A 12690-nucleotide genomic window follows, 5' to 3' on the forward strand; every position below is an offset into this window, starting at 1 on the left:
TTTGCTCATTTAAGTGATCAGTGTCATGTTCCCCCTAAAATTCCCTTTCAGTCTCTATAATTATCTTAGAAAGAATAATCTTACCGTGACCAGGCTACGCTCAGGTCACAGGTTAAACAGGGTCCGTAGGACATCTGTCATTTTAACGATAGAACATTCTATCTATTATTATCTATATCACTGGCGTCGGAAGCAAATTGAAAGTGGGAGGGGGGGGGGGGGCTAGACTAATCCTTAGAAATATTGAGAAAAAAGTTATTAAGAAATTAGAGAAATTTACAAAGAAATACTTATAAAGTTGCAAAAGACGTGGAAGCCTAAAAGTTTAAATTCATTTAGGCAGTCCGTTATTTTTTTAAATGTTGCTACAAATTGTAGTGATCTCGACATTTTTTACGAAGAATAAACTTTTTAAGAAGTATAAGTATCAGTTCACAATAACAACACTATTAACATAATTATATTTGAATAAACAAGATTTTTTTTTAAATCGGGTTCAAACAAATATCTTTTGTTAAGGAAGGAGTCTTTGTCAAACGTAAATTTGATTAATTGTTAATTAAATCAAGATGAAAGGAAATTGAAATAGCATATTTTTCTTTCTTTTTTATTATCATACGACTTGGCATAGAAAAAATATTCAATGTTTAGAATCTAACAAGGACTATATTTTTGGCGTAATATTGGCGTAGGAAAATATCACATGTTTCGCAATTCAGAATTGCTGCAGATTAATGAATTGGTTTTAGCATTTTAAAAACAATAGCATTAATGTTTGATTTTATTTACTAATGTGAACTTATGACATGATACTTGGATTTCAGAATATGTTTTTAAGATATGATTTCCCTATCAAATTACATTTTTATAAGCTTTTTAAAGCGCCCATTCTATACATTGATTTTAGTGAAAAAATCACTAAAATCAGTTTTTCTCTCTCATAAAATGGTCAATATATTAACTTTTTTGTCAATTTATATCTTAATATAAATTCTTCATTATACATAAAAATCAGAAATATCTTATAATTGGAAGCGTACAAAAATTATCAAAATTTCTTCAAAATTTAAGAAAATTAGAGGAAATGCGGGCTAAGCAATATCAGTTTTAGTATAAATATTTATTCCAATTTAGTAGTATAAGCTGATAGACATTCTGATACTCTATCATTTCATTGAAGAATAGAATCTTCAAATCTTAAACAAATTTCTACAGGTCTACAAAGAGCTACACTTATTTTTACCATCCTTTACGTTGAGGAAAAAGGTAGTGACCTTGACCTGACATTTCTGCGGAAACAAAAAGGTCAAATTTGATTAAACTGATAGAATCATTTGGTAATATGATCCGTTTGACTGTGTCAAAATTTCATGAATTTCTTATTATAAGAAGTATGTTTGATGACGAGAAGACTCCTTCCTTAATCTTTTTACACCTGTTGTTTTTACGCAGGGACATTATACATTGCCCACACCGCGACTGTATCTTTTCAGATGTCGACTAAAATTCTATGCAATGTATTTTTATTTTAACACAATAGAGGATTTTTCTAAACAATAAAAGTTTGGTGGGTTTTTTTTATGATTTACATATATATGCGATACATGAAGGTGGAAACATTGCAGAAAAAATACATAACCCGCATTAGCGGGTTATGTAATTTTTCTGCAATGATCGCCACCTTCATAACCCGCATGAATCATCAAAGAAAGCATTTTATTGTTAATATTTATGTCTTACTTTTAACAAATTAATAAATTGGTTGTAAAAATTAAAAAAAAAAATACACAAAATTACTGTTAATGTACACAAGTACGTTAGCTTAAAGAAACAGTCAAATCATCTCCTATGGGAATTTGAGTCTGTCATCATTATGATTATTTCATGCAGTCCGTGATTTTTCTTAGGTTGTTGTAGGTTTTGATTAGTCGATAAGCTGCGCGTGTAGGTGAAACTCAGCCGTTGTAGATTTCGACCAATCGATAAACGGGGCGTGTTGATTTTAGTCTGACTGTTTCTATACTTTATAAACGCAGATGAAAAAAACCCATCACAATTCGTTTGGAATTGACAAGTGACCAAAAACTGTCGATTTAAAAAAAAACGTTTTGATAATTATTTGGTGAGTACATTTGAAGAGCTATACATACAGGTGGCGTTCTAACTGTAAGTAGAAACCTGCAAAGGTTTCGTGCAAATAAAATTAATATTGTAAATTAAATATAAACTATGTGCATAGGTAGACGTTTTTGTCGTGCATTGGTACTGGTAACATAAGTTAATTTTTTTAATTCACTCTGTTTTATTTTCTTAATTTTCAAGCAATACAAGTAATTTTTTCTCCAATAAATGAATCGAACCATTTCAGAAATGGAATCCAATTCCATCGAACATTACATGCAAGCAGTAATTTTAGCTTGCATATCAGTATCAACTGGTTATACAATGTACTTTACAAAATAAATATTTGCATGTTTAAATTGCTTTTCTCATTTTATCTTTATTTAAGGCATGATCCAGACTTATCTTTCGCAGTTACTGAGTATTTCCACAGTTACTATATGCTTCAATTGACGTACGTATTAGTACTGTGTTCTTTATCATTTTGTTAATCATTATCTCACATTCTTCATTTAAACTGTAATGCCTATATGAAATATCAAAGTCTAAACATTCTGTACCATATATCTTTCCACAATAAAAAAAATCATAGAACTAATTATACCTATCCGTTCAATTATATCTTAAGGCGACAAATAAGAACAATTTTTATTATTCATTAACATGTTAACATACCACCTTATATCAAAGATATATGTAACATTATAACATTGACAACTTGCAATCATGCTTCCACCTATCAGTACATTCATTATAATGTCTAAAATCAGTATAAAACTTTCCCAAATTGACATTTTATATCTCCACAATGTAAACAAAAATGACAGCTTTGCCATGTACAAATTTTGATTCTCAATCATGTTTTTTGTAAAGGACAGTAGATTGAGAACGGCTAGAGTCAGTCAGACAGACTGGTATTTGAATTTGTAGACTTTGAAAGTTACTTTGTAAAATATATGTACAATCACGCTTTAATAAATTATTGTTCAACCCCAAACTGGACTTCTCATTTTTGGACTGGACAAGGAATTGAATCAACCAAAGGGGGCTTTATATTCGAAGGGCGGGGGTATAGTGGCAAAGTCGATAGGAGAATCGTGATCTAAGATGGTAGCAGACGAGTCTTCACTCAGTCCATCAGACTGAATTCTTTCAGCCTTATCCTTCTTTGGTTTCCTGACTTTTTTCTCCTTAATTGGCGGAAGAGTTTTTGGAGTGTCTGTAGATTTCTCTCCAACAACTTTATCTTTCAAATCCAAAGGGAACGGTGGCGCCACCGGGGTGATGCCCGGCCCTGCCAAAGGGAACTTAGGATCGTCAATGGTCACTTTGTTTCCATATTTAGATCGTTTCATCTTCTTACGTGGCACCTTTATAGTTTTTGGTTTATTTGTGTTTGTAAGTATCAGGTTTCTTTTCATGTCTGATTTTGCTACTGACTTTAAGCTGGCGGTTTTGGGACATAGCTTTCTACAGCAGCAAACACAAAGGCATAACGTTCCGATAACAAATATGGCGGTGAAGACGCCAGCTATCGTGTAGCGCACGTAGTCAGGCAAACCGGAAGAAGATGTATCGTCTGAAAATAAAACAAAATTCAATGATCTTATTAAACATTTACAATAATCGCATTTCCTAATACAAGTATAACGTTATATATAATCACGTCTTATTGTAATTTTCACCAACATTCGATTTGAGAAGTTTTCTTCTACCTCTTTAAAACAAAATGGCCGGGAGATGCAATATTGTCTGGAGGGTATCAAAATAATAGAAGAATTGCACAGTATTGTACCTGTCGATGTAGAATTCAACAAGACGTATGATATACTGAAGCCTCTGTCCGTAACAGATATGTCTGTCTTAAACCGGACGAGCAGAAACTTCCCCATAGAATAAGTAAAGCTATCTCCCAGAGATCCACACATCGTTTTGGCCAATGGATCAGATGAACAAGCTCCTAAAGGAAAATCATTTGACAAAATGGTTAAATATCTAAAAGAGAGAGAGAGAGAGAGAGAGGATATTGAACTTTTGAACATTTCTGATATACTCACAGTGAAGTGTCTTGTAAGAATCGAAAAGGGAAACTATTCACTGACAGATCTATTAATAGGAAATAAAAATCGTATTACTCACCTTTGTATATGGTAACGTTGTCAAAAACGCAATTCATACTATATTCCAAGTTGAATACTGTAAACTGGAGTGAGAGAATGTCAGATTCCTTGGGTTTTACAATCAACCAGGATATTTCGTAGGAGCTGGAAAAAGATGCCAAACGTCAGTAGCTGTTTACAATAAATGAAATACATGTGTTACGAATATGACTTATTGCAAAAACACAGATCTAAGGACCTACTTATTATAGTTCTGCGACGTTGAAAACTCGGGATGAGATTCAAAAGTCTGGACTGAGTATGAGGCATTTAATATTGTGGTAGTCGCTTGATCAACACATGATGGGATCTCTAGAAAATAAAAAGGATTAAGTAGGTCATGTAACGAAAAAAAAATGAAACGTTACTCGAAATTTACATTCGTAATATTTATAAACATATTCATTTTTTACCTGGAGGTATAGATAGAAATCCAACTTTGAATCCAGTTTGCTGCGTTCTCTCATCACTAACGAAATGCAGTCTTAAGGCACTTCCGGTTGAGCGATATACTGGAAGTCCTGACGAGTTATAATAATTTCCCGTGATCGTTCCAAGAAGAGTATAATCAGCAGTTTCTCCTGAAAAAAAGGTTTAGAATATGACAAGGGTTTCTTAATGACACTTTTCTTTTATCATGATTAACGATGAGATACCAACTTAACAAAACTTAACAAAACTCGGGGCTATACCGTCATATACGTATAGGAAATCACAACAGCTTTCCATGTCTATTGCCTCAAACGTCAACTGAATGACCATACTCTCATTGGTCGATCGTATGGTCCATACGCAAGAGGAATGGCTGGAAAGACGATAGAAACGTTAAAACGAATAAGATGAATGAAAATGCAAGCTGTACAATTCGCCACTGCATAAAAAGCCTACCTGTTGTAGTCAAGCGGGTAGTTGGGGGAAGTGACGTAGTTGGTAATGTTGTCCGACGATAGCAGCTCGTTTCCACATGTATTGTTGACCACAGAAGGACTTATTGTAGGGGGCGGGGCAACTTGTGCAGGTGGAGACCCTGTAAAAATCCCATTCAATTTTAGAATCGTTAATAGATCAGAAACTTACATGCACATTGATTTAGTGAACATGTGGTTCAAAGATTGATGAACAGGTGAATGACAGAAATGTGATAGAAGACATGTCTTTCGAATACATACATACCCACTTTGTTGAAACTTAGTAAGAAGCCTCGGTACTGGCTAATACTTTGTCTGTGGTAAACAAAGAAGGCGTACTGTTGACTGGTTCCCAAGACAACGGAACCGGATTCTGTTTGGGATTTATCAGATACGGTACCCAAAGCTGTAGCGGAAGCAGAATTACCTGAAGAAAGATAGACCAAAACTTCTATTGAACTATTATTCTAAATTTTCAAAACTTAGGTGGGTTGCAGCCGATTGGGATTGACAGAAACAGTTCTTAGATTGAGTGATACACGTACCATCATAAACGGTAAGTCCTCCGGGGTTCGTCCCGTATTCGTCATCGGTTACCAGAATGCTGATATTTAAAAAGTTTCCGGCCCCTGTGTCTACAAGCCAGTAACAGTAGTCATTCCTATAAAAAAAAATTCAGATAAGATGTTGCAAATTATGATACAGTTATTTTATGGTACATTTATGTACATTTTGATATCCCGTTACATATGGAACTATCCATTGGTTTGTTATCACTTGAAATAACAGACTGCATTACTCTTAAGGTTCCTCGACACATCAAAATTTTATTTTATGGATCGATAGAGAATCTTTTTTGAAACATGATTCCACAAAACAGAGATCAATATCGGCTTTCAGTTATTTTATACGAATTTTTTTTGTATTTTTTCAGTGAAATAGGAAAAACTGTTTGGCAGACAAACATAATATATTAGAGCTTTAAACTTGTTGTCAATTAATGTGTAATATAATTATAAATAAATTCATGCCAAAGATCGTTTGGTCAAGTGTTTAATTTTTTAATTAAAAAAATATTTCTAAAAATCAAAATTGTAATTCTTTAATATCTTTTTAATCTATGGATAAAATTTTAAAAATAACATATAGTCACATAAACTTTTTACTAAACAATGATATTTTACAAAGAAATTGAAATGAAAATGCGAAATTTTGGAAAAATTGCTATTTATCAAATTTTAACCGATCCCGATTAAAAAAAAATGATCCCGATCAGAATTATTTTAAAATTGAAATTTTACAAATAAACTGCAGTTTTTTTCTAAGTAATTGATATAAATTATAAAGTTAATAAATGACGAAACCATTTTACAGCTAAACAACCTGAATTTTTTGCAAAATTCTGATTCATTCTAACTTTATGTGATTTCGTTCGGGATCAGTTTAATTACAATCGGGATCGGTTCGATTTTAAAATTTTCCATTTTTTCTTTAATTTCACTATTTGGTTTCAATTTCTTGTTGAAATATGATTGTACAGCAATTGTTAAATGCGAGTAACAGTTTATCTGCAGTTTTTATCCATAGATTTAAAAAATATCTACAATCCTTTTTTTTCATTTTCATAAATATTTTTTTTACAAAAATATTTCAAAGTTTATCTGGCCGTTTTTGATATATATTTATAGATAATTGTATTGTGCATTAATTGATAACAAATTTTTGGCTCTAATATATCTTGTTCGCAGCTAAAATGATGTTTCCGGTTTCTATCAAAAAATACAAAAAAATTCATATAAAATAATCAGAGGCCGATATAGGTGTCATTTTTGTATAATCATTTCTCAAAAATGATTCTTCATCGATCCATCAAATAATGCATTGGTGTGTCGAGCCACCTTAACATTAAAAAGCAGATATAGATGAAATATAGAAGAATACTGGAATTTTAACTTTCAATTCAAGAGAGCGCCAATATGCGTAAATTGTTTTTATATACCCTGAGTAGGGATCCGGAAAAGTGGACAGTGTCTGCTGGATGCTGAGAGTAACTGTCAGTGTGATGGTATGGCGGTTACTCAGGGCGTAGCACGGTAGGCCTTGTCTCTGGCCAATGACTGAAGCAGAAAAAAAACAGTCTGTCTGGTAGCTTGAAACACTATTATAACACGTATAATATTTGATGGATATAATAATATTATAATGTATTTATTTCTAAATATAATTTCATAATTAAAAGACCAGAATCGAGTTTTTAATATTGAATATACAATATGTTTCCGTGTATATATGTATTTTTTTTTAGAGAAATCGGGAAAATTTTTCTCGCTGCCAACTAAATTAACGTTGTTGACTATACATGTACAAGTCAGTAGAATGATAAGTGTAAATGTAATCTTACCTGTGGAGAAAAGGCTAAAGTATTGTAGAGAAAATCCGGATTTTTCAACTGCATTGTCCGATGTAAACCTAATATATAAGTATTCACCGGTGCTTTCGTAGTAACGATTAGTAGTACTTCCAAATATGGTAGTCAACAAGTTTGCCCCGGGTGTGTTGCCTAGAAATAAGAGAATTTCAAAAAAGGTCATCTGCACTTTATCGCACTGGAAAAATATTTTATATTCCTATTTCAGAATAAAGTTTGCAAACCAAAAACTGTGATTGTTATCTTCTTTTACAACTTACATTTTATTTTTAAAAATCCAGTTAAAGATTGTGTATGTTAAAATTGTTTTGTTTTATTTTTTTAATTTTAATTCAAACATGTTGATTTAATTAAGTTCAATTTTTCCAGATATTATGGACCAACAACTTACTATCGTAGATCCGGATTTTGTCGAAGAAGGACTCTGTGTTGATAAAGGAGAAGACCACGCCTATAGTAGAGGAGGAGGACTCTGCTTGTATCAGCCATTGACAGTCACTGGAGCTGACCAATCAAAAACAAGAATGTTACCGATTTTCATCACAGTCTCATGAATGATGTTACATTTAGAACACCAAACGACTTTTATAGAAATTTTGTTTGATTTCGTAGAACTGAGGATGAATAAAAGAAGATATGAAGAAGTTAAGGTACTTTTTGTTTCATAACATTTTTTTAAACAAAAACAAATAAAAGTATTATATATGTGAGAAGTAATGACTTTCTTATTTTTGCGTTTTCTTCCACCGATACCGTTACAAGATAATATTGTAAAAGAAACATGCCCTATATGTGTATATGTATATACAAATATGTGCTAATGTAATGACACCCATTAAGTTACCTGGGATAGTTAAACGGGTAGTTTGGAGACGTGATGGTCTCGGACGTTCCATGGTGGGCATACAGGTGTACTGGTGTGTTACACTGGGATAGGACTACAGAAAGAGGAGGAAGACGAAGAGGTAGAAACACAACTGACTTTACGACGGTGACACTGTCTTAAATTCTGTATACAATGGAGACTGGCAACCCAAATGGATGCCCTTAATATATAATTGAACACTTTCAAATCGGTGATACGCTGTACCCCCTCCGTCCTCCCCACAAAAAAACCCACCAAAACATCTAACAGAATTCAAATACCGATCAAACCAATATCGATATCAGATTTTGCCAATTCTATTATTTCGATGTTATAATCGTTGTATCAAAAGAGTAAATAATAAAACAAGTCAGAATTTTCCTACATTTTAAATACTATTAAAATGCCTTTTGATTAAGTATAAAGGAGTGGGAGTGCAAAAAGGTCACAGATATGTACCTCTTAATCTAGATCATGAAATAAAGCATTTATAGTACTAATTCAAATCCATACAGCAATTTCTTCTTAAAACGACATGAATAACTTCGTCTTTTAACAAGTACCAACATACGATTCGAAGTAAGATTCATGTGGTCCAATTATTTGAAGTCAAAGTAAACAGCAACGATACCTGAGGGAATTGTGACAGCCAGAAATAATGCTATTCTCACGTACGGTATCTAAATGAAATTAACAAAGTGTATAATTACAAAATGACTGATTAATAAATTAATAACAATATTGCAAACAAACAAACATTAAAAATTCATAAAGTACTTACCTGATATGTGTCCATTTTAAAGTACGTGTATTCCAGTGTAGTTTTAAATCCATTGGTGATTGGGCCACTTCGATTATTCTTTCGTAAATCCAGATTAACAGAGAGGTTTAAATATCGATAGATTTGTTGGTGATGGTAAACATACCAAAGTACAAAGGACTAGGGTCCATGATGCGAGGAATTAAAGAAAATACAACTGTTAGTGGATATAAGCAGTATAAGACACGTTTCTTGTCATTATTTAAATAGTTTACGTCTTTTAATACTTCAATGAAAGTAGATTTTACTCTAAAATATAAGCAAAACAATGACATTCTTGTGTATAATTGTCATTTTAAAAGATAAGCCTTTTTTCACATTTTGAGATTTCCATACATATTAAAATAGCATATCCTCAGGTTCCCATTCAAGCGAGGATCCAGAAAATATTTACATGGAGTTCTATGGATATTTTTGTTTTTTGCGGTGGGGGGGGGGGGGGGGTGGTCCATGCCTGTTAATGCGAATTTTATAAGTTTTTCAAGGGGGGGGGGGTGGGGGTGGTCGGACCTTCGCAGAGAAAAAGGGGGGGGTGCATGGGATGCATGAACTAACTGGGTTTTCTACAATAAAAATATTTAAAAGATATATTTATAATCTTTATTATCTTTGAGCTATTTTTTACTTTTAATACCAAACATGTATTGAAATACTTATTCTGATCTTTACAAGCAAATTAAGGTAGCAAGTACCATATTTTTGCCAGTTTGAAAAGGCGAAACAGTTTTTGTGACAATTAGATTCATTACATGTAAGTGTGAATTTAATCATCCTGGTACTCTATTTAAATATTCATTTAATCAAAAAATGTTGAAATTATATATTAGATTAAATCAGCTATACAGTGTCATAAGTAGGGCTAGTGAAATTTTGTTATTCTATGTAATATTGAGAAGTAAATATGTAAATAATAAACCAACTTCCGTTTAGATTATTTCCTGAACATTATAAATATAACCAATAAACAAAACGACCACTCGTTAAAAAAACTTCCTTGTGAGGGTACATGTATGTATAAGTAATAACTTCTTTGTCAGTGAACCATTTACGTGCATCTACACATAATTCGAATGACCTTCAAATCTACTTAATACACCATTATAAATCTCAGAAGCTTTTTTATACAGCACAACCATTCAAAATGGACAACGTTACTTTCGACATATCGCAAAAAGTGAAAGAATGGAATAACGAGATAGTGCAGAGCCTTATTCCTAACAACACTATCCTGTCAATGTATATGGTGGCTGGATTGTTGGGTAACTCCCTCGTCATCTTCATTTACGGTTTCAAAATGAAAGGCAACAAAGAGGACAGGTATTTCATTCCGTTTCTTGCAATGGCGGACCTTTGGGCTTCTTTGATTTGTGCCTCTTTTGGGATCGCCCAAAATATGATGCAGGCGACCTTCGACGATGAACAATTGTGTAAAACATGGTGGTTCTTTGCCGCCTTCTCAACTTTAACGTCTGTGTTTTTTCTTCTTATTGTTGCTGTCCACAGATATCTCAAAGTTTGCCAGCCCCTCGGGAGACAGATGACCTTAAAATTGAAACGATTCGCCTTGTGTATGGGATTAACAGTTGCTTTTATCTTAGCTGTGCCCATGACCTACTTTTATGGATCTGATCCTTTTCTTAACGAAGAGTTGGGAATCTATGGACGACGTTGCAGTAGGCTGAGCTCTGCAAATAAAACTGGGTCTCTTATATTTGGAGGCCTCCTTCTCCTCATTACCATCACTATTATAGCATCTCTGATATGTCTTTATTCCAAAATAGGATTAAAAATCCGGGACCATTTAAAACGTACCAAAATTAAGCGACGCAACAAAACAGTCGAACACTCCCGAGGCGGCGTTTCAAACAGTGACGACCGACTGAGTTACACGGAACGTGAGACCCAATCACATGATACTGATGATAGAACCGAAGACACTGGGTTTTCCACTATGCGCAGGTCAACCAGTACCTGCAGAGAGCTCGAGGCTGTCTCACCTACAAAAAACAATGGAGGAAAACACGTACCCAGGCTGTCGAGTGTAAAGAGGAGAAAACGGAAGCGAGTCGTGTATAAATTCACTCTGATGTTCATGCTTATAACCGTCATTTTCTTGATCTGTTATATTCCTAAAACCACCATCATGTTGTTGGAAGCAAGGAATACATCGTTTTGGGAGGAGTTTACATATACAGGAAGATCTGTTTTACTGTTTGTTTATAGGATTTATATCTTGAATAACATCACAAACCCAGTCATTTACGCCTTTCTTGATAAAAAGTTTTCAAAAGAAATAAAAAAATGTTGTGTATGCAAGTAGTGAAGTTTTATGATAAATATCTCAAAAATGCATTCTTCCTTTGTTTTTTATGTGTCATTTATCTCTCGAGCGTCCTGATTTACTTACATGCATCTAGAAGTTTTAAGAATGAAAATGGTATTGAATTAGCGAGTTTACGTTGAATTAAACTTTTAATTTTTAACTCGCAGCAAAAATCGGCGTGTTTAACAGCATCATCACGTGGTTGTTTTTCACACCGTTGTAATACACAGTTTGCCTAGCTTGAAACATCGATATGTGTTAATTGACGTCAACTGTTTGGACACCAAAGGGGTTCGCATGATAGAAAAATTATGTAAAAATATCAAAAGTCTCCATTGTGCTTGCAATGATATTTAAAAAACTAATAATAATATAAGTATTCAGGAATTCATTGACTTATATGAAAATGATCATTATAGTCGGTACCTGAACAAATTCAATATGATAAAGCCCTTTGGGCTTGATTTGATTTGATTACGTGCCCGACAGTTTTGATCTCCCCTTAGAAGTAGAAAAAATTAAACCAATCAGTGATGTATTACAAATGAATGTTTATAACTCTTTTGACAGATATTCTTTCATTTTTATTCCTGATCTAACAATTACTATTTTTAGACTTGGATGCTTGAAATCTGTACAAAACGCCTAACTCTGTTGTGAATTTTGATATGCATCTATTGGAAAGACGTATGTTATATTTCTGTAAAAGGCCTAACTCTGTTGTGAATTTTGATATGCATCTATTGGTAAGACGTATGTTACATTTCTGGAAAATGTCAATCGATGTTTTAGAAAGATATTAACACGAACACAATTATTTTGAAATTTTGGCATGGATCAGTATCATCATGACATAATATAGTAATGTTTATTCCAGTTTGGCAATGTACAATATATAAATGTATTTTGATGAAGATTTACGTATTTGGAGCACGGAAATACGATTTTTTAAAGCTAAAAACACAATGAATAAGATTAAATGTATGATACCATGCAGTCGTTCGAATTTATTCTGATTTTGTTTTCTGATTTTTATCGTTGAACTTGTCAACCACAAAACATTTCA

General features: G+C 33.1%; 2 protein-coding genes across 2 annotated transcripts; one reads left to right on the plus strand and one right to left on the minus strand.

Moving 5' to 3' along the window:
* Positions 1-2755: 2755 nt before the first annotated feature.
* Positions 2756-9597, minus strand: LOC128155330 (CUB and sushi domain-containing protein 2-like). Its single transcript, XM_052816975.1, has 15 exons — positions 9263-9597; positions 9113-9161; positions 8461-8554; positions 8008-8120; positions 7590-7748; positions 7188-7305; positions 5734-5849; positions 5454-5615; positions 5169-5307; positions 4973-5085; positions 4694-4861; positions 4484-4592; positions 4261-4385; positions 3917-4081; positions 2756-3700 (listed from the first exon to the last, which is right to left on the minus strand). Exons 1-15 carry the CDS (start codon positions 9275-9277, stop codon positions 3156-3158), a joined length of 2190 nt encoding a protein of 729 aa, XP_052672935.1. The 5' UTR covers positions 9278-9597; the 3' UTR covers positions 2756-3155.
* A 388-nt stretch (positions 9598-9985) lies between these two features.
* On the plus strand, positions 9986-12459 carry LOC128155979 (cholecystokinin receptor type A-like). Its single transcript, XM_052817916.1, has one exon. It carries the CDS (start codon positions 10443-10445, stop codon positions 11619-11621), a length of 1179 nt encoding a protein of 392 aa, XP_052673876.1. The 5' UTR covers positions 9986-10442; the 3' UTR covers positions 11622-12459.
* Positions 12460-12690: the final 231 nt, after the last annotated feature.

Source organism: Crassostrea angulata, chromosome 7, assembly GCF_025612915.1.
Source record: "Crassostrea angulata isolate pt1a10 chromosome 7, ASM2561291v2, whole genome shotgun sequence".
NCBI classification, from domain to species: Eukaryota; Metazoa; Mollusca; class Bivalvia; order Ostreida; family Ostreidae; genus Magallana; species Magallana angulata.

What these genes read in the sequence shown, in the direction of transcription:
- LOC128155330 (XM_052816975.1), bottom strand. An exon ending in TTTCCGGATCCCTACTCAGG is followed by an intron (nt 5,850 to 7,187) that starts GTATATAAAAAC and finishes TTTTTTTTATAG; the next exon opens with GAATGACTACTGTTACTGGC. An exon ending in TTTCCTATACGTATATGACG is followed by an intron (nt 4,862 to 4,972) that starts GTATAGCCCCGA and finishes CCTTTTTTTCAG; the next exon opens with GAGAAACTGCTGATTATACT.
- LOC128155979 (XM_052817916.1), top strand. Translation starts at nt 10,443, where the DNA reads ATGGACAACGTTACTTTCGACATATCGCAAAAAGTGAAAGAATGGAAT.